General features: G+C 46.4%; 1 protein-coding gene across 2 annotated transcripts in view; it reads right to left on the reverse strand.

Moving 5' to 3' along the window:
• MED13 (mediator complex subunit 13) overlaps window positions 1-20432 on the reverse strand; it is an 85913-nt gene that overhangs the window by 14805 nt on the left and 50676 nt on the right. For both annotated transcript variants that reach the window (XM_044429805.1, XM_044429804.1), the window contains exons 7-16: window positions 18475-18585; window positions 16704-17387; window positions 9546-9753; window positions 8399-8465; window positions 8098-8225; window positions 6250-6340; window positions 5399-5613; window positions 4272-4468; window positions 2037-2950; window positions 1096-1263 (exon numbers count right to left, since the gene is read on the reverse strand). In XM_044429805.1, the coding sequence (XP_044285740.1) occupies window positions 1096-1263; window positions 2037-2950; window positions 4272-4468; window positions 5399-5613; window positions 6250-6340; window positions 8098-8225; window positions 8399-8465; window positions 9546-9753; window positions 16704-17387; window positions 18475-18585 (2783 nt within the window). The remainder of the gene's footprint in view (window positions 1-1095; window positions 1264-2036; window positions 2951-4271; window positions 4469-5398; window positions 5614-6249; window positions 6341-8097; window positions 8226-8398; window positions 8466-9545; window positions 9754-16703; window positions 17388-18474; window positions 18586-20432) is intronic.

Raw genomic sequence — 20432 nt, forward strand, 5'->3', positions numbered from 1 at the left:
TGGTAAAATCTGCCTTTCTGGTGGGAGCAAATCTAAAACACTAGCATGAAGAACAGAAGTCCCCTTTCCGAACCCGAGGGCAACACACGGAGCCCTTGCTAGAAAACAGGATCTAATAAGGAACTCTGAATTCGGAAACACAAGTAGTATTCATGCCCAGACGCAGGATTCTGGGTAGGTCGAGGGTAGGTGACCTGTTCCCCTCCAGACATTCTGGGCTACAACTTGGATAACACCTGTCTGCCGGCCATGCTGGCTGGAGATGCTGGCAGCTGCAGTCCAAAATCTCTGGGAGACACAAGATCGCCTCACCCTGAGCTGGCCTGGTGCTGGACACGAGTCTCCTCACCCTCACCCTTCCCCACTTTTCTTTATTAGATCCTCAACTCCAACAGGGGTTCAGACTTTGGAACGCAGCCCAGACATCACTGCTGTATTGTGGTTTGGCTCTCGGAAACACGAAGTGGCCTCCCTCGTACACCAATTTCCTCCTCTACGTAGTAGAACCTGGGTTTGCCATGATGGCCTTGCTGGGTTTGCTGCTAACCATGCTTTGCCTCCAAGCTTTCTGACACTGCTTTGGAGGCAGCAAACGAAGGCAGTAACCATGTCTGGCCTGACTCAGACAGGGTTGTGAACTACGGCTACTGCGGACCAGCAAACTGACGGACCGAATTTACATGGAAGAGGGATGATGGAGCAAAGCTCACGGCCTATTTCTGACTGACAATCGGCCCACGGTTGGGCCCCAACTTTTGAAATGACGCGGTGCAACTGCATATCTTCCACAGTGAGGAGGCGACCCGTTCTTTGCGGTGCAAGACCTTGCCACACTCTGCTGATTCCCCTTGCTCAGAATATTACTTTCTGGGCACTAAATGACAAATTAACTTTTCCTCTAAGTCGGCCTTCCCCAAGTTGGACTGAGGGATTATGGGAGTTGTGGTTCAAAGTATGTGGAAGGCACAGCTTGAAGCAAAAAGCTGGATCGGCTTAAAATGGAGCCACTCTCCCCTGCCCCACACGCACGGAGCTGGGAGAGAGACACTGTGGATTTGCAGCGGAGACGTGCAGCCGGGCAAGGGCGGCAATTACCGTAGGAGCCTCGGCCAGCCATTTTGTGGAACTGCTGCCACGTGAGGGGGCCCTGCACTCCCCAGGAGCGAACGGTGCGTTTCTTCTGGATGGCGTCCTGGAGGACAGGCTGGAGCGAGAGCAGCATGCGAAAGATGTCCTGAGAACACTGCATGCTCACATCTATGACTGCAAAACAACGGGGGTTAGTTCGAGGAACCGGCAAAGGAGCATTCGAGGCGCTTCCCGCACCTGCCGACAACCGCGATCCCGACTTCTAGGCTCTGCAGGCTTAAATATACGGAGTGTTTCTGCCCAGCAAACTCAACCTGCTGTCTTTCTAGAACCGTCTATATGTCTCACTGAGCGCTGCTCAACGCCTTTCCTGAAAAATGGAATGGCAAGGCTACACAGTCCACCATCCATTTCGTACACAGCTTGGAACATGCCATCAGAGCTTCTTTTAGAGTCTACACAAGGCTGTCCCCAATATGGCCCTCCTGAGGCACCTTGGGCTTCAACTGGCACCGGCACCAGACAGCATAACAAGGATCTGGAATGCTGGGAGTTATTCTTCAGAAGCTCTGGAGGCCGCTAAGTTCCAGAAGGGTGGTCACGCAAAAGTACAGATGACCCAACGGAGGTCTAATTAAACGAGTCATACCTTTCCTTCTCTCTCGGACAGGATTTTCTTAATAGCCAATCTCAGGAGGTATTCTCAAACAAGTTATTCATAGTCTAAATCCCCAGGGAAGCAATGAGTATCTTACGGGCCCAAAGTTTTCAGTAGTCGTCCACCATCACAGAATTCCAGATGAACTGGAATTAGAATAACCACGCAACCTACGTTCTGTACCTGTGGCAAATCACTAACTTTTTAGTCAATACTTCGTCTGTGGACAGAAATGTAAAAGCGTTCTTGCCAAACGCTTCCTATTTTCTAGCAAGCCTTTCACACTTACCATTTCGTTTTGACCAGTGATGCAAGCAAGTACTTTTCACAAGCGCTTCGTCGACCTTCCCTCCTGACATGTTGTCCATAAACTGGCGCCCGTGCTCCAAGGCAAGGTAACAGTCATTGCAAGAGTCCCTTTCTTCAGCCCGTACCTGGCTGCCAAGGGCACCAACTTTGGGCAAGGGGTCTTGATCCGCCGCTCCGAACGGTGAGAACAAGTTGGTGCACTGGTCTTGCAGCAAGAGCATCAGCTCATCGGGTAGTCTGTCGGCTTCCTTTGGCCCCCCGCCGTGTTCCACGGAAGTGGTGCGCAGGGCCTCGAAGCGTTTCTCGGCTTCTTTGCCACATTCCGAGTTGCGGCCCAGAATGTCCAGCTCATCCTCGAGAAACAAGCCGGAACTGTTGCCGAACTTCCTGTTCATGACTGCGCTGAAGCCACACGTGCACCTGTACTGGGCTTCCTGCGTTGGGTCAGGAATATAAACTCCAACGTCAGCACCTTTGATGTTCATGTTGCAGACGCAGATGCAACAGCTGTCAAAGTTACAGTCTTTGAAGAGGTTCATCACAGATTCGGAGAGAATGAGGTTGACGTAGAGACTGTGGGCCTCGGGGATAGAGGAAACAGTGGCAGGCTCGACAGAATTCAGGGGCCGGCAGGTGGACGGCGTGGAGGCTGGGGAATACAGGTCCGAATTCTCGTACTTGACTGAGCCTTGAGCACTGGCTGGCCCACCAGCCCCACGGGGAGTCCGAGGCGTCCTTGGCGTTCGAGGCGTTGGGAACCGAGGGGTAGAAGGCGAAGGGAGGATGCCCGGCCCACTGTTACTGGGGGGAGCGCTACTGGGCGGCATTCCAAAGGGAGTATGGGTTTGCGGAGTGTAGGCGGGGCCATACTCTTGATCAATCGTGCTCCCGTCGCTAGAACAAGGAGGGGGGAGATTTTTAGCCGAGCATTCAAGACCTCTGTGAAGCACACACAAGACGCGGTCAGACAAGGAGCTGCAAGCAATGCAACTAAGACATAATGCCACACTGTGAGTGTGTTGATTATTCAGGTTGTGTTTCAGAACTCAGAAAATTGAGTCTTTGCAGAGACACAACAGAATGCAGAGAATCCATGCAAAGAGGCGCATGAATGGATGTCCGGCAATGTTAATTCTCATGCTCTTAGAACAGGAAAGCATAAAAATGATTTTAAAAAGGGAAGGCAAGAGGCCCAAGCGTTAAGACCAGCGGTGTGCAATCCTTGTTTTATAACACAGTTTCCAACAGTGAGCCAAATTAAGAGAGGAATTCACTTCATTGCCCTCAGTGATGTCATCATGGAACCAAATCTGACCGGCTGTGCCAAAGCGCCAGCATTGCTGGACCATCTTTTACATTCACTTTAGCTGTTGACTGGGACCAGAAGCAGTAGAAGCCAAAACTAGAAAGATGGGGAAGATTTCCTGGCATCTATCAGAGACAATTCTGAATCCTCCAAAATCCTACTTTGAATGCTTACATTTTATTTGCACTCCCAAACAGTCAATGAAGTCCCAGCAATTCATTAAAGATTCCTTTTGAAATATGATGTTTGAGAGCAATGATTACCTTTCTGTAAACAACCACCAGAAAAACTCACATACACACACACACCACATACCCAGCCCAGTGCTAGGATGGTGCCAGAAACACAGTACAGTCCCTGGTTTGGATTTATTTTCCAGCACATTTCATAGCTTATTAAATTTATACTACTAAGCACCCCCAAGAAACCTATTATACAAGAAACAACAAATAAAATGTACACCTGCTGAAGAGCTATTTGGAAAGCAGGGAAACTAAATATTTTAAGTGACAAGTTCACGTCAAAGTGAACTATTTAGTGAGTACACTTTTCCTTAAGTGTCTTGGAAAGTGTCAAAGTCACTTTTTAGATTATTATGAAATGATCGACTGAACACACTTAACTGACTTCTAACCAAACCTACACAGGCTCCACTAAAATGCATCCGTGTCGAGCAAAAGCATCTAATACACCTGTTGGACTGCAGTTCCCACAACCTTTTCTCAGTATTGCTGGCTGGCTGGGGGATTATGGAAACTGTAGTCTGACATTTCCAGAAGGCACTACTTGGGGAAGGGCTGCTCAAGTCCCAGCTCATTTAGCAGAGCTGGTACGGGAGCTTTTCCTCTGCCCTTTCTGGGACGAGGGCTGCCAAATGGAGGCCTTCGCCTCTCGCTTGCACACACGCACCCCTCTTTGATGAACGGCATTGCAGGTCCTGGAGGAAGCAACTCCAGCTTGCCCACGGTCCAACTCTGGCGGTACGCACACTCCTCTGGCAGTTTGATGGCCGGGAGACACTGGCTCGGCAGAGTCTTCAAGGGAGCAAACATAGAGCAGCCCACAAAGGCTTGGCTGTTCTCAGGCTTGTAAACGTAAGAATAATCCTGGCAAGCAAATGGGGAAAAAAGAGAGTGAGCTGAAATGAGCGGCTACATGTCAACAGAGAGAGTGCAAAGGTTATGGCGGCTTTCTCTACCACTGTCTTTCTACCGCTTGCACACCCGGGCTCTGCTGCAGCGCAGAGGACAGCATAGGGAGGCAGGCCTGGGCAGGTAACCTCAGGGGCCCATTTCGAGCCGATGTCTGGGTGAAAACGAAGGAGGAGGACACATTTTGCTCCATCGCTGCTCTCTCTCAACACAAAACTTATGCACTGGACAAAGAATTTGCTTGCTTGCTTCCCTTTTGCCTTGAAGGAACGCAAGGTGGCTGATGCAGCTCTCCTCCTCTCAGTCTTATCCTCACGAACAACCCTGTGAGGTAGGTTAGGCTGAGAGTCAGCGACCAGTCCAAAGTTACCCCGTGAGATTTGTGGCTGAGAGGGGGCAGAAGCCAAATCTCCAGCACTCGGCCACTGTACCACACTGGTTCCCAAAGGAATGTTTCACAAACGTACATCATCTTTGTGCTGGAGACGTGCTCACCTTCCCGTAACATTCCAGTTTTAGTATATGTGCTGCCAAAGTGACCGTATTAAAAGTATATGGTTTGCAGAGCAGGAAAGAAAAAGCACAGACAAGTTTTGCTGATTAACAGGCACAATCGTGGACTACCGGAATTGTGTCCCCATCTTCGCACGAACAGCTAAAGCTACGACTAAGCTCACTACAATGCTATAGGGGCAAAAAGGCAGAATCAGTGCATCCGTTCAAAGGAACATACCCCCGCGTCTATCGACCTGCCTTCTCTTCACCTCAACACTGAGCTTTAATCTCCGATACGCTCTGTGCAGGCCAAGAGGACACAGCAGAACGAGAAAAGCCGACGGCAATAATAAAATTCAACAAGGATGGAATCAAGAGGTGTTCACCTACCTTTATTTCGGAGGGTTTCGGACTGCAGAATCCCTCATCGACCTCGATTCGGAACTGAATGCCGACTGTGGCGCCGTTTCCTTCGAGGACGGTTCCTCCTGGGGTGGTATCCATGCTGCCATACTCTTTATTGTTCATATTCATGGGAGAAAACCCCATAATGTGCTGCTCCAAGGATGGTGGGGTGGGATACATTTTATGCAGATCTGCTGTACCTGATGTGGATTTAAAAGGTCTAGATTTAAATTTTTAAAATTTAACTTTTTTCTCTATCATGAGATTATCATCCCGTGTTCCAGCCAGGCATGTGCATTATATACGAGGCGTGTCGAGAGCGGGCTTCTGGAAGGCAATTTTACTTGCCAAAACAGAAACAGCTACTGCTAAAAGCAGACAATTGGAGTTAGGAAAGGAATACTATGTAGCTTACTTAAGGATGGCCATGTTTTGGACATACTATCACCCAATAGCTGAATGCAGGACAAATAAAAGTGGCAAAAAACCAATACAAGATCCAAAGAAAGAATTTAAAAACCATTTGAACAATTGCATTAAATACATTCAATAAAACAGATTACTGCAGACATAAGGCCCCATATGCCATTAAATGTCAGAGCATAGAGGGAAGTCTTAACCTGGCCCTGGAAGCAGCCTCAGTGGCAAACTTCTACAATTGGGAGGCCACCACTGAAAAGACACTGCCCCCACGTTGTCAGAGGCAACTCTCACAGGGAAGGCTCAGGCGTTGCATGTACTAGGTTTAGGTCAGCAAAGAAGCATCAACAGGTCCTACAGTTCCCTCACAAGATCAAAGCAGATAATTAAGGCTGCATAATGTAAAGTTGGCTTACTTATACATGACAAAGGGTCCAGTGTTCCTGCTTTTGACTCCTTGCAGTTGGATTTGTCATCTAATCCATTCAGCATTCTTTTAGACCCAGGCTGGAGAGAAAACAAGGCAGGAAATGACTCCATGTATTGAATGATGGTAAGTTTTTAAACAGCTTCATGAATTGTGACACCTTTGTAACCTGAAAAATCCACACCACCCGGAGCATGACTAAACAATGAGTGGGAGTCTCCAAAGTAGTACATGAGGTTGCATAATGGATCCTGCTTTTCATCACAGGTACCCCTTTGGATTCCTGTCACTGTCATGCACACGCATTAGGTCACTTTGTTTATAAAACAGAGCTGCTTCAAAATTCAAGTTATATCACCACACAGCTCTAAAAACTACATGCATTCCGACCAAATACAAGCCAACGGTTAAGTAGGGCAATCCAGGCCAAGTCAAATCAAAGGATAAGCAGCTCAACTGTTTGCACACATTGTGATGGCCATGTTTCAGCCAACATTTCAATGCAACTGTGACACCACAGGAGAAAGTGCCATGTGCCAGTACGAAACAGCCACCAAAGGACACGTATTGTGCCTATGAATAGCCGGGGAAGGCTGTTCAGTGTGGCTCTGAGCAGCCTGTGATGGACTCCGCAAACCATTTCCCTCAGGAGAGTTGACCTCCCTGAAGATGTTGATAAGGAAGACTGCTTACAGAGAGCCAGTCTTGCGCATCTGTCACCATCTTGTGCCTTTCTCTCAACATACTGAGGGTTAAGGTGGATACTTTACTTGAATCTGAACTGGAAGAAGAGGTGAGGCCGGAATGTTTAGCCAAACTGCCAAGCGCAACAAGCTGTGAGATAAGCCAAGGGCTTGGTGAGAGCTAGAACACCTCTGGCTCGGGGCAGACAATGCTGAACAGGGAGGGTCACAGGGGGAGGGATGTAATTTTATCGGCCCAGTGGTCTGATGCCAAGTCAGATGACCAGGCCAATTAAGTAACATCCAGCATTCCTGCCCTTTTGTCCACAAGCAGCATAAGCAGCTCCCTGAGGGTGGTGCCAGCTCAGTTTGCTGAGGAAGGAGGAGTGGAATTCAGTTTAAAATCAACTTTCAGAACAAGCAGACCTACACAAGGTGACTTGATAGATGCTTGTTAACAGCATGCATATTACTCCCTCTATATTCACAAAGCCGGTCCTGGCTGACCAGCTTTAACATAATGAAAGACTTCATTTAGACCCCCACCCCCGGCAACCTTGATCTGCTTAGAGCGGCAAAAGAGAGAGGCTGCAGGAGACAGACTAGCTGTGGACACTTTCCGTGATTCTCAGCTGAAACTTATCGTGCAAACTTTCACCTTGAAAGCGCTATTGTATGACGCTATTTCACACATTCGGGTAACAGAAAAGCTGCTCTGAATTTGCCTTCGGGTTTCCTGGACTGAGATAGGAGTCCAGACATAAACACATGGACTACAACCTCTTCCAAAGAGGTTTCCCCACTTCCAGATGAACATTCCCAGCTGCCAAGTTGGGCAACTGGAAACTGGCCCATTTGAGCCCCTGCAGGGGGGCAAGCTTTCTCCAGACCTCACCACATCAGGGGATGATTACACAATGCCATTAGAGGAGAATGGGAAAGAACATGGTACTCATCAACACTTCCAGGGCAGGATTAAGGTCAGCCAAACACACCCAGCCCATTTAGAGAATCATCTGCAATAGCGCAGAAGCTGTAAGCGTGACCTATGTTCGTTATTTTTTAATTACATGCTGTCATCGTTGTCTGTGGTGCTGCTTAACCATCGCCACCCTGATATAAAACTGTAATGCAAACCTTCACAAACCACTTACTGTTAGCTCATCTTCATCAGAGTTGAAGAGATTGTCAAGGTCAGTGTAGGAGACAACCAGGTCATTTTCGTGAAACAAACTAGTTGAGGCTGTGCGATTGTGAGGGGCAACGCGCTGGGCATCTAGTGCTGAAAGGAGAACAATCAATGGCTCAGCACTGGGCACTTAAAATTACAACAGTTTAACTACAGACACAATTCAATTATAGGCCCGACGAGAAAATAAGCAAATGTATTCTTCCAAATCTATCAGATGGTTCACATGAATGAATGCTAGAATTTAAAATAAATAGCCGTTTTACCTTGCTTGACTGAAGGGCTAAAAAGAGACATTGCATCTTCTCCAACACTGGGTGCCCCATCTTCAGTCTGGGAGGAAAAAGGGAAATGGCAGCATAAAAGAAGATGCATCTACTCCACGTGAATCTTTCATAGAGAAAGCTGCCTTTCGCTGAGCAGAGTTAATTATCTAACCCCAAACTGGAAGTGGGGTAGGGTGAGGGTTTTCTTTCCAACAGAAAAAAGGTCCTTCCCAGATCCAACTACTTGATGACGGTAAGACTGCATCTGGGGCCTTGAGTGTGATCTCTGGAGCCCCACAAGTAAAACGCAAGCCAGATGGAAAAGCAAAAGTCAGAAACAGAAGCTGATGCAGCTGCTCTCTGCATACTTCAAGGACTCCTCGTTCCCTATATACACAACCTGAATATGAGATGCATTTTATTCTCAAGCAGCTAGACCTCCAGTCATGGTGACCTCAATACCAAAAAACTGGTAATTTTGAACAAAGGCTTAGTTCTCTTCTGAGGTTTTGGGAATGGCCTTATCCCAGGACAGGCTGCCATGCCTTGCCTAGTATTCTCCATCATGTCTAATCTGCCTTCAACTGCCGCTCCTGAGTTCTAGGTAGAAGCATTCCTCATTACCTGCCACCTGATCCTTCTTCACTGGAGAAGCTCAGGGAACCTCCCTAGCAATGCTACATGAACACAGCCCGTGGATTCGCCATAGAAAATTGTACATTGGAAATGAACAGACGTGTGAACGCTTCAGGAAAAGGACTTCAAATAAAACCGTTTCCTGGGACAATCCTAGGCACCGATTCTTCATTAAGAGCAAGCATGGATTCCTCTTTCTGAAACTGTTGTTTTCCCAAGGTGTGCTTAACTGTGGCACATGCTGCAGGGGTTCTTATTTCCCTCTGAGCAGCGAGCTCCAGGTCCTTTCGCCACCTGCTTTCAAAAGCAGGTGACCGGGAGTTGAGGATTTGGTGGAGGAACATGAGCCCACCGTCTTTCTGGGAGCACTAACTGGGCGGCAGGGGCGGCGGAAGGGGGTGTTTCTCAGAACACCACGCGTGTGCACTTGAACACAGGAAGCGTCCTGGAAAACGCCCCCGGCCCTTTGCTGGGAATCCGCCTGCTGCGCCAGTTCGCCCTTTTCACTCACCTTGTGTTTTTTCCCAGCTTCCCGCTCACTGTTCTGCCTGTCCTTTTTATCAGGAAATGGGAATTCCTCATCGCCATCGACAAATGCATATGGGTCTGTTTCTGGCTCCTGGTCAGCCTCCATCGCCGAGAGATACTTATTCTTGCTCTGATACTGCTGCACCAATTCGTCAGAGACCTTCAGGGGTCTCCTGCACTGCACCATTAATCTGCAGGGTAGAAAAAAGACGGGGTGACAAGGGGACGTGGGAAGAGTGAAACTCCTTGGGGGATGGGATGTTTAATCATATCTCCCACTCACATCCTAATCCTACACTTCCAGATCACGTACATAGGATTTATCACGCTAAGAGGCGTATCCGAACGTAACCTAAAGTGATCCTGATAGTTTCAAATCCCTGCTTAGCCATGAAGTTCAGTCCGATGGTTAGCACTATACTGCCCTTCCCACCATCACCACCTTTAAACCCTACCTTTCTTCCTTTTCCGAAGAACCCAAGGTAGCTTACATCTTCGCCGTTTTATCCTCTCAACAACGATCCTGGAAGGTGGGTTTAGGTGCTACTGGGCAAAAGTCAGCCCAGGAGCTTCATGGCCAAGCAGGGACTAGAACCTGGATCTCCCAAGCCCCAGATCAGCACTCTCACCGTTATACCACTAATTCATGTGGCATCCTTCCTGCATACATTCTCAGGAGAGTTCCACAAGAGCTCTAGGTAACAATGGATTTTTTCTCCCTCTGTTTTAATATGGGTTAATACCATCTCAGTATTAAAAAAAAAGCTTTGTGTCCACATCTAATCAGTACATTGAAGGCCCATGGTCGTTCTTCTTTTACAACGCGATACAATTAGGTGCTGAAAAAGAACATCACTGCTCATGTCTCAGCCTTTGTTTTGTCTTACTAAAGTTCACCAATACCAAGGTGTTGACAATTAACAGTTTACTTGTATACTGAACTGTGATACATTGATTATTGGCCTCCAGAACTGGATGCGCATGGAAGATGCCACAAATGGTGCAAGACACATCCAAGACTAGCACAAAGGCCAAGATCCAAAGAGTTACAAGAACCAAATTACTCCTGCAGTAACACAAGCTGAGAAATGATGCATAATGGAGTCTGTCAAGGGAAAAAAACCTCTTGCTATATAAGATGAAAACTTATGGTACACAGTCATCTAAGACCTGCAGAGTAATATTTTATGGATGGTTATATGTTTCACTACCTTTAAGTGGCAACATTTATTCTAAAATAAAACCTAAGCTACTTTTTCCAATGCTGAAGATATCTATCAAAACATAAAATTTATATAATCCTAAACCAATAATAATTAATCTGATACCAAATGGAATTGTCTTGGAGTATTATTCATAACTCAGCACTGTTAGAGTGCAAGTTTTGCCATAAAAAGGGGCTTACAACTCTCAGCAAGGTTACGCTAGCTGGGGCACGCTATGAGCTCTAGGCCCTTTTTCTGACTAAATTTGAACAGGATTGTCCCTTTAGTCCTCTGCCACAAAAACCACAAGGCTAACAACTTATTTATGGCATAAGCTTTTGGCAACTAGAGGCTACTTCTTCATCTGAGGACATGGACTCTGGCTTACAAAAGCTTAAACCACAGCATTATTCCAGGGACCAAAGGTTTCAGGAAGCCAAGGTGCTCTTCCAACCAAAGTTTTGATCTCCTAAATCTCACACAAAGAACAACAAGTAAAGGCACTCTTCTCATGGTCCAAAGTTTCCACCAATTTCTGCTGTAGAGTCTTTTGTGCATCAAGATCAGAGGCTTTCCTGGAAAATAGACCAGTACAATGGTAGATGATAAGTAACAGGAGTAGTTATCATCATTGGCAAAAGGCCTGTTGGGATTTGGCTAAGAACAGGGGAGTAGGTGGATGCTGAGCAGATCGAGCAAGACCGTTTTTATGATACCCCTGAACCAGAAAGCAGCCTCAGATCCTCCTATATGGCTCAGCGCCTAGAGACCTCCAGTGCTAAGGACCAATTTTGTCCTAAGAGCTACCAACAGGGCCTTCAGGTGACAGCAGATCTAGAAGGCTATTTACGGTGGAAGGGGGAATTGATGTTCTGCCATTGCTCTCTCAAAGCGGCCCTCCAGGAAAACTAACTGCTGGTCAAGAGCCTCTGCAAGAAGCCAGGGCGTTTCTCACACAGCACAGACCTATTTCTCACGATGCCAGTAAATTTCTGTCTGAGCTGCAGTACTTCAGGAAGCAGGTGCAGCTTTCATGACTGAATGCTCTTCTGCAGAGAACAAAAAAAGAGCCTCTGCATATGGAAAAAAATATCGCAGGGAACAAGTCCCAGCCCAGCCTTTCTTCTAGTTTTATACAGGCGGGGAATAGATTCAATCATGCAGGTCTCCACCCACACAGCCTTGGAGCAGTAGGTCAGCCATGTTAAGGAGATAAAACAACCTCGGAGCCAGAAAGTGAGAATGAGAGCACACTTCTAGGTACTTTATACTTCTGCGAACCATTAGAGACGTGCAGATATACTTGCTCTATTTCAGGTTTGGCCATTTGGAAGTAGCTCTTCCAAACCCTCACATAATCTGAAAAGAGCTCCACAAGTTGGACTTTTCAGCCTACTCTCCTTTGGCCACAGAAACATATTTGATCAAGTCCGGTATTAGGGATCTTCTCAAACTGTTTCTCCAGGCAGCAACAAACTGGGCACAACTGAACGGTAGAGACAGCTGGCATTTCCATCATCAAGCTTTTGGACTGCCCTCCTGAAATTTGACAGAGCCCACACACCGGCGGTTTTCAAAATGTTTTCCTTCTTAGCTTCCCACGTGTACTTATTTTCTGAGGAACCCGTGGCATGCTTGACCGGGAACCCCAGTGCACCGCAGAAGATTTGCCGGAGCCTGCTGAGCGAGTTTCACTGCTACTGATCCAGATATTTAAAACATTTTACCCTGCCTGTTCCTCTGGAAAAAAAAGCTTACATCAAAAGCTATCAGGAGCAGCCACTTCAAACATTAACGCTACCAACAGGCAGTAGGTAATATAATAGGACACAGTGGCACAAAATCACAAATCTAAATCAAATGCCCAGTAGGTCTGTTTGAACATGGTTGTTTTCAGCTTCAAACAAGCAAATAGGGAGGGGATGAAATGGATCTCGCAAGAGAAGGCATTCCACAACCTAAGCAGGAACAGAGTGGGCCTGATCATGTAGCTTTTCAGCCAACTGAACTTCAGGTGCATCAAGGACTCTCAAGATGTCCTGCAGACACATAAGGTAGGTAAGGTAGGCTATCCTTGAGGCATCCTAGTTCTAAGACATTGAGACAAAGGGCAAGGGTGCACAGGAGGCAGTTTTTGGACTTCAACTCCCAGAGGCCCCTGCCAGCATGGCTAACTGTCAGGAATGCTGGGACTTGGGAGTCCAAAACTTCTGGAGATCTACTGTCTTCCCACTCCGGGCATAGAAAGTACTAAACTGCTGCTCATTGTTAAGGGAAAGAACAGTAGTGGCTGGCAAAAAAGATCTTTCAGGGAAGTAGGCTCACCGTTATTCATCATTTAAAAACCTGCTAAGCTGCCAAGATACTCCAGAATTCCTCAGAATGCAGCCCGAAAATCACTGTCGTACGTAAGGAAGATTTTTTAAATAGACTTCGTTCAGAAGTAAAACAACTTTATGGAAATAGGACATCACAAGAGAATTGCTGGTGGTACGGTTTTGTTTACTTAACACCTGCCTTCAAGATAAGCTAGCAAAGGAAACACATTTCCTGCCTCTTGAACAAGAGGAAAATGGCAACAGAATATTATTCAGAGTTTGGAAACGTAGCTGAGAAACTATGAGATGAAGCTTAAGGATGGGAGACAGTTGCAGGGAGCACCCAAAAATTCCAGTTGGCTTTAAAAATAACTCCAAAGTGGAGCTAAAGAAATGCATAGGTTTGGTTTCCTGCGCTTGTCATGGCATCGGCCCACCCAAGGAGCTCTATGAAATTCCATGCTACTGATACGGAGGGAAGAGAAACAATGCAATCCGTGTCAGAAGGATTGCTTTTATTCTTCGAATGAAATGAAGAGTTAACTAATCTTGTTTCAAATCCCTGGTTCAAGGTGTAAATGCCACTTAAAACCAACAATTGCAGGTGGGCTCTGCCATTCCCTTTCAACAACTTGCCCAGAGGCAATTAAGCTTGTGCCCTCTCTTATCTCTCTATTTTCATATCATGTTGTCACAGCAACAGCTGCAAACATCACTTATGATGGAAGTATTCCAAGGCAGACACAAGAGATGCATGTACTTGATGCCCATACATTTCAGGCAAATGCAGTTCTTCTGAGATTCAGTAGCAGTCAAGGGCATTTAAGTTCAGAATTTGTTAGATAGTGTGGGGGGATCACAAAGAGTTTGCCATGGAATGCTTTGCAAAATGAAAATGCTGGGGAAATATGACCCTAATAGACATGCAGAATCCAGAATATGACTCCGCAGATAGCTCTCTCCCCTCTCTTATGAATACCATCAATATTCATAAATGGTTGTTGTCACACTGTCAATTGTAGGTGTACAGCAAGGAAGTTTTAAGCGTGCACTGGAGAACATTTAAGTGTGGACAAAGTTGATAAGCGTGTGTCATACAAATAAACTCATTACTGATCCAAGTTCCAGCAGGGAGCTAGAGCCAATATAGTTTCAGGAGCAAAATTAAGGTTCGCCACTATGTAATTGCACAAAAAAAGCCTGTTGTTTGCTCTGCAGAGGCACCCAAGAGGAATTATTTCCCTCTCCCTCCCGGCTAAGCGTCAGAGACACAGACAAATGCAAAAGATCACTCACTTGCTCACTGTCTTAGGCTGCCTTGCCAAAGAGGCGGCTTCTTACAGGAGGATTCAGACACTAACAGGTGCCCCTGAAAGAGGAGCAGAGAGGAAACAGCGGCGCAAAATCATGCCAACTGCCAAGAAGGCTGTGAGAAGTTCTGACATCCGAGTGCCAAACCACACCTTTGGGAAGCAGCCCATGCTCAATTTGGACTTTCGGGACTGATAAGAGCCGGAGACCTCTTCCTACTTGCCCAGTTAGTTGTATGTGTAACAGAGGCAGGCGCACCTTAAATGAATGTGAGGGATGAGAAAGGGGGCAGGGGCCCCAAAAGGCAGCAGAGAGGGAGGCGACTGAGGATGCTAGTGCTGCACAGTCGTCTTCCGTCCTGGTGGGATGATGGACAAATCCCCACATGCTGGCAACTGCCCGGTGAGGAATGGATGACAGGAAAGCAAGCAGGCAGAACACCATTGGCCTAACAAAGAAATATGCATCTAGCCACGCAGTCCCATGCACAAGACCTGCTCCTCACACATAAACTTCAAAAAATAGACCTTGAGGGGGGAGTGTAAGACAAATCTTAGGATTGTTTTCCCCTCTTTCCCACCATCCTATCCATATTTGGAGTCTCCACCTATATGATCAACCTTCATTTACTTTAAGGACCCATTTTGTATCATTTATAACTTTGTTAGCTATCCGGAGCACTTCGGATAAGCCAGGATATGCCTTTCTGCTGATAATTCAAAATCAAAGAGAAGGCTCTCGAGAGATGCAATCGTCATGGGGTAGGAGGAAAGTGAGGAAGTTCAAAAAGAACTGAGCTGCACTTCAAAATCTGGTGAGAAAAGATTTCCTCTTTTCATTCTACCGATTCCAATGCATTGCATACTTCATTATAAGCTTAGAAGTCTGGAATAAACCTCAAAGGGATGTAACTTAGGACTGAAGTGAAAAAGATTTTGAGAGGAAATGGTGATAAAATCATATAAACAACTACTCTTCTAGCAAAGCACACAGAGAGGTGCCAAGTCCATTTTCAGGAATGCGTGACAATCCCCAGTCAGCGAGTCCTCTCAGAAGGAAAATCTGAATAGCATCAATGAATGGTCAGTTCTACAGTGGACTGATAAAAAGCCACTTGGGCACTACCCAGCAGAGAATAAGAACCCCCTCCGAGCAAGGATGTATGACAGAAGTCACACGGACATGTTCAAAGGAGTCCATCTAGTCCAGAGCTATTTTCTGGAGTGAGGCAAGCTTTGTACAATCTTCGGTAAACCTCATTTCCAGCTCCTCCCTTTAAGTGGAAATGCCAGAATCTTTTATATCCAAACTTTGTGCTCTACTACTAAGATGCCATCGCCAGCCGACATGTCAATGGTACAGCCGTTCAAGCCCTCCAGCACCTGAATCCACAACCTCTCCACTCCCGAAATAACAAACACGACAATAAACAAACCAGAGTGGTGGCAGTGACGGGGAGTGTAAAAATGACTAACACGGAAATGGTATGAGGCTATTTTAGGGTACACATCTTTGGTGAACTTATTTAAGAAACTGATTTACAGAACCTGTGGCCCGGGGGGGGGCAACTTGTGGCCCCCAGATTGTCTGGCCTACAGTTCCCATCATCCCTTACATTCTCCATCTCTGTTCTAGCTCCTTGAGAATAATCATGTATAATAAATCACAATATAGGAGTAGCCAACTGAAGTTTTTGCCTGCTTTTAAAATTAAAACTGCAAAACTCAGGTATAACACACAGTTGATTGTGTTTTGTATATCAAGAGCAATGGAATCATTGATTACCTTGCTGTCCCAAGCAGCCTACAGAAAAGACAGTAAAGAAAGCTTTAAAAGACCCAGCTATGTAAGAAGCAGTGCTCATTCTTACTGCTCTGAATTGAATTGACTTCCAGGAGCACGATTTCAATGCATACATGCTGACAGGCCAAAAATATAGAATTTTTACTACTATTACAGCTTCACTACTCATATAGAAATAGTTTGACCTGTTGAATTCGAGTGCCAGCAATTAAAGCGTCTACAGAAAAGCCACCACGCCCCCCCTTTTGAGCAGCGTTACAATGCAGTGCAAAGCAAAATAATCTTCTCATCCAATTCAAAATGTGTTATTTTGATTCCAGAGTATGGCCATTTCCAGGCTCCCATTAAAAGGATAAAGCAGAAACGGGCAAGAGTAAAACCCTGGATCCCTCAGTTTCCCGATGCTCTCCGTCCTGGAGCAAAAGATTTGTAACACCTGTAGTAAGAGATGTGGTTTGAGACATGGATTTTGTTTTTAAGAGCAGGAACTTAAGATATACTTACTCTGTAGCAGATGGTAAGTTCTCTGACCCCGCGGATCCCACAGGGTCATCCCTAAATTTTTCACTTGGCAGTGGCGGCGGCAAGAAATCCAAATCCTTTTTCTTTGGAACCTTGTAATACTTCCACATGCAATCCGCATCTTCTTCCTCCAAATTCACGGCTGTACCAACATACATTGTGGGCTCTATAACTTCTGCAAAGGACGCTGGGAAAGTCTGGGACAAGCCTTCTGTCCTGTCTTCCATTGCTTTTGAAGGAACCAATGGATCTGGAGTTGGCATCTGATAGAAATGCTGGCTCTGGGGCGTGGAAGGGGTTTTGGTTGCCGCCTCGTCAGCAGTGTCACAGGGGTGAGGACTGAGGGGGGGCGGCTGGGGAGAGTTTGCCATCTCTGTGCCATGCATCTGAGGGGTCTTGGCCACGTCATTAGTTCTGAGATTTGAAAACCTCACTTGGTTATCTGAGGTGGTGATTACAAGCCTCTGATTGGCTGAGTCTGCCTCCAGAGCAACATCGTCACAGACAGACACGCGGTGGTGAAATGGAGTCAAAGGACGCTTCTGGGGCTTGTCTCCCTTCTCCTGTTTCTCGTTCGCCTTGTGCTTTGGAGCGGCTTGCTGCTGCTGGCTGGCAGAAGGCACCGGCCCCTGCTGAATCCCGAGTCTTGGTTTGATATTTTTGTGCCTAAAGTGGGAGGGAACAAGAGTAGGCGCTGTAACATCTATATTTTAACTGAAAGCCAAACAAAGTCGGATAAGCACCACACAGAAAATAAACCCAAGCAAATCATGCCAATAAACAGGCGTAACATTTAACTACAGCTACTCTGCTGTGCTTTGTTCCCTTAACAAAGGGGCAGCGGGGAAGAATATGAGCAAGGAGAATGGTTAGCCTTTCTTCGCTTCCCCTCCTTCTGGATCTTCGCTTCTCTAGCCTTAATCTTAGCCGGGGTGCCAAACATACAGCAGATGCCCAGGCCTTGGACAGATGCAGGGCACCATCGTGTAATAGGCCAGCCGCTTCACGAGCGGACAAGCTGAAGAGGCGGCCAGGTGATCTTGTTCTGTACAGACGGAAAGAGTATCCGTCAATGTAAGTCACTGTAAGAACATTTACAGACAATTCAAAGCATGGATTCACCCCCTGATTTGCACTAGTTCTTAACTGTGGCTTAGGCATACAGATGTAAGGCTTAACCACGCCTAAGCATTATGCTGGCACAAGGAGCACATCTGCCTACAACTAAACCAGGTACAGTTGCCAGTGTCGGGCTTTTATGACAGAGTAAAGAGACAGCAGGCGGGGAGAGAGAAAAGCAGGAGGATTCTGCTTCTGGTAGCTTTTCCCCTGCCCCGTTTGCCAGAGTGTCTACCACCTACTGCCCTGTGGGAAAGTGTCAGGAGGAAAGGGGAAGGTGGGCAGGAAAAGCGCAAGATGCGTACGCCTACCCTCCCTGGGCTGGTTTCGATTTAGTTTGGAGTGTTAGCTTTTAAAGTATTTTAAAGTGTTCCACCTTGTTAATATTGCAAGTCACTTTGAGGACTTCCACCAAAAAGCAGGACACAAATCCACAAGATAAAGTTTGGAAAAGATTATGTGCACAATGTCCCATCTCTTAAGAGACTTTTCTCTCTAGGAAAGTGTCATAAAAACACAAAATAAGCTAAATACTGTACAGATACCCAACAGCAGGCTCTGACTGTTTTGCTGGCTTGCGAAAATGGGCCCTGAAAGATGTTCACATATTTTTGCATATTATGACCAAGTGTACCTTGAGCAAATGCAATTTGTCCTCTGTGTAGCTTCAACGAAGTCCCAAAATGCTATTTTGTCAGCCGTCTCCTCTTCACATACGCCGTTTGACGTGGCAGAGTACTTCCTTCTACAGCACATTTAGGGAGAAATTGAGTACACTAAGTTACAAAAATAGTAAATTAAAAGAGAACAGGAATCTTGTGATGGTCCCAGAGAGTTTGAACTTACGGAGAGAGACTTCCCTATTCAATCAATTTCAAAAATACTTTATTTTCAAAGAAGCTGTATTTCAGTCATTCCGGCAGGTTTCTTGTCCTGTGTTATTACCCATGGCCCCCACAGCGGCCATCTTGTGGTGGTGCCGAGGGCAGTCTCGAATTGCTGGATGCGTCCATAGACCCCCCCACCCAAAATTATCCCAAAACAGACAATTGAACCTCCATGTGGAGAGGCAGTCTATTTCTGGCTACTGGGTGCAGAGGGACTGGCATCACCTATGTCTTGCAAATGCTCTCCAAGACACCTGCCTGGCCACTCTCAGTAAAAAGGTGATGGCCTAGATGGACTTGGGACTTGTTAAGCTCGGAAACTGTTGTGTCCAACGGTTGTGCCCATGCCTTTTGTGCACACTCCCCGGTGCCCCACTTTTAAAAGGAAACTGATAGAGAAGAGACCTTCACTACCTAGTCCCCGATCTTCCTGCCTTCATTTCTAAAAGTCGGTCAAATCCTAGAAAAACAATGCCCCTTTCCAAACGCTTAACTGTTAAGCATAAGCTGCTCCAATCCTCTTCTTTGCTCCCATCTCCCTAAACGCCAAAACCTCATCAGCCGGGAAATGCAGGCAAATTGCAACTGACTAATTCAGCAACAAAAAAGAAAACGATAATGCAATATCATATCAAGTCCTGGCAAGCTCAAGAAACGCGGAGAGTTTGCAACAGTGCAAATTCATTCACAGCTCGATCAAAGATTAATCTTTAAAAATACTGGGATAAATTAATGCTGAGTGTGCCTGCTGATATTTAGAGAAGGTAATTAAGGAGATGATGGGCTGGGCAGAGATAAAATCAGGATGGTATCTCACACACTTCTTTGCTCAGAGTCCAAGAAGTTCCTCGCTGGTGATTGGGAATTTGGCATGTTTTTCCATGGTAAAAGGGAGGTATCAGCTTCTCTAGGAAGAGAGGTAAAAATTTCCTCGGTAACTGCCAAGGCAAGGGTGAGATACTAAGGAACGACAAGTTGGTCTAAACAGCATGTACATTTTTTTTACTCTTCTTAAAGTGCGTTGCTTACATTATTAAAGCAACCATGTGTGGTAGGGTCCATGTTCTTGTTGTATTGATAGCTACTTTGGTATATTTGTTTTACTGTTAGGTTGGAACCGGGGAGATCAGGTTTCTAGACCTCACTTGCCCATTGAACCAGTCACTGACTCTCGACCTGACCCACCTCATAGGGCCGTCGTGACGAAAAAAGGCAGAGGTGGAAGAGGACCTTGTAAGCTGCTCTGGCTTCCTTGCAAGGGGAGCAAAGGCAGGATATTTAAGTTGTAATAAACCCACAAAATATTGCAGAGAGGCAAGTGCAACGTATAAACTTACTTGCCCCTCTTTGCAAATAAGATAAGGCAATCTTATTTTATTGGCTGAAGATAAGTTCAGCCAAGGCCGGAACTTAGAGCCCGCATGTTTCACGGCTTCATCCAAGCCACCTCTGCCGTGGGTGAACTTGCAAAACACACACTCTCAGGGACGGACCCAGGTTGTGCAGCGAATTGTAAAGGGTAAACATAACCAGGAAAGAAAAGCTATTCAGGGGGAGATGACTGAAGTAATGCCAACAACCACTCCTTTGGTTTGAAAGGATAGTGGGGAAGGAGAGAAAGAAAGCCAGAAGAGTTTAGCCCTCCTGGAGGTGTATGCAAAAGCCCAAGCTCAAGGTGGGAACAGCTGCAGGCTCACAATCCAGG

The sequence above is a fragment of the Varanus komodoensis genome, unplaced genomic scaffold, assembly GCF_004798865.1.
Source record: "Varanus komodoensis strain SLA01 unplaced genomic scaffold, ASM479886v1 scaffold20_1, whole genome shotgun sequence".
Lineage (NCBI taxonomy): Eukaryota > Metazoa > Chordata > Lepidosauria > Squamata > Varanidae > Varanus > Varanus komodoensis.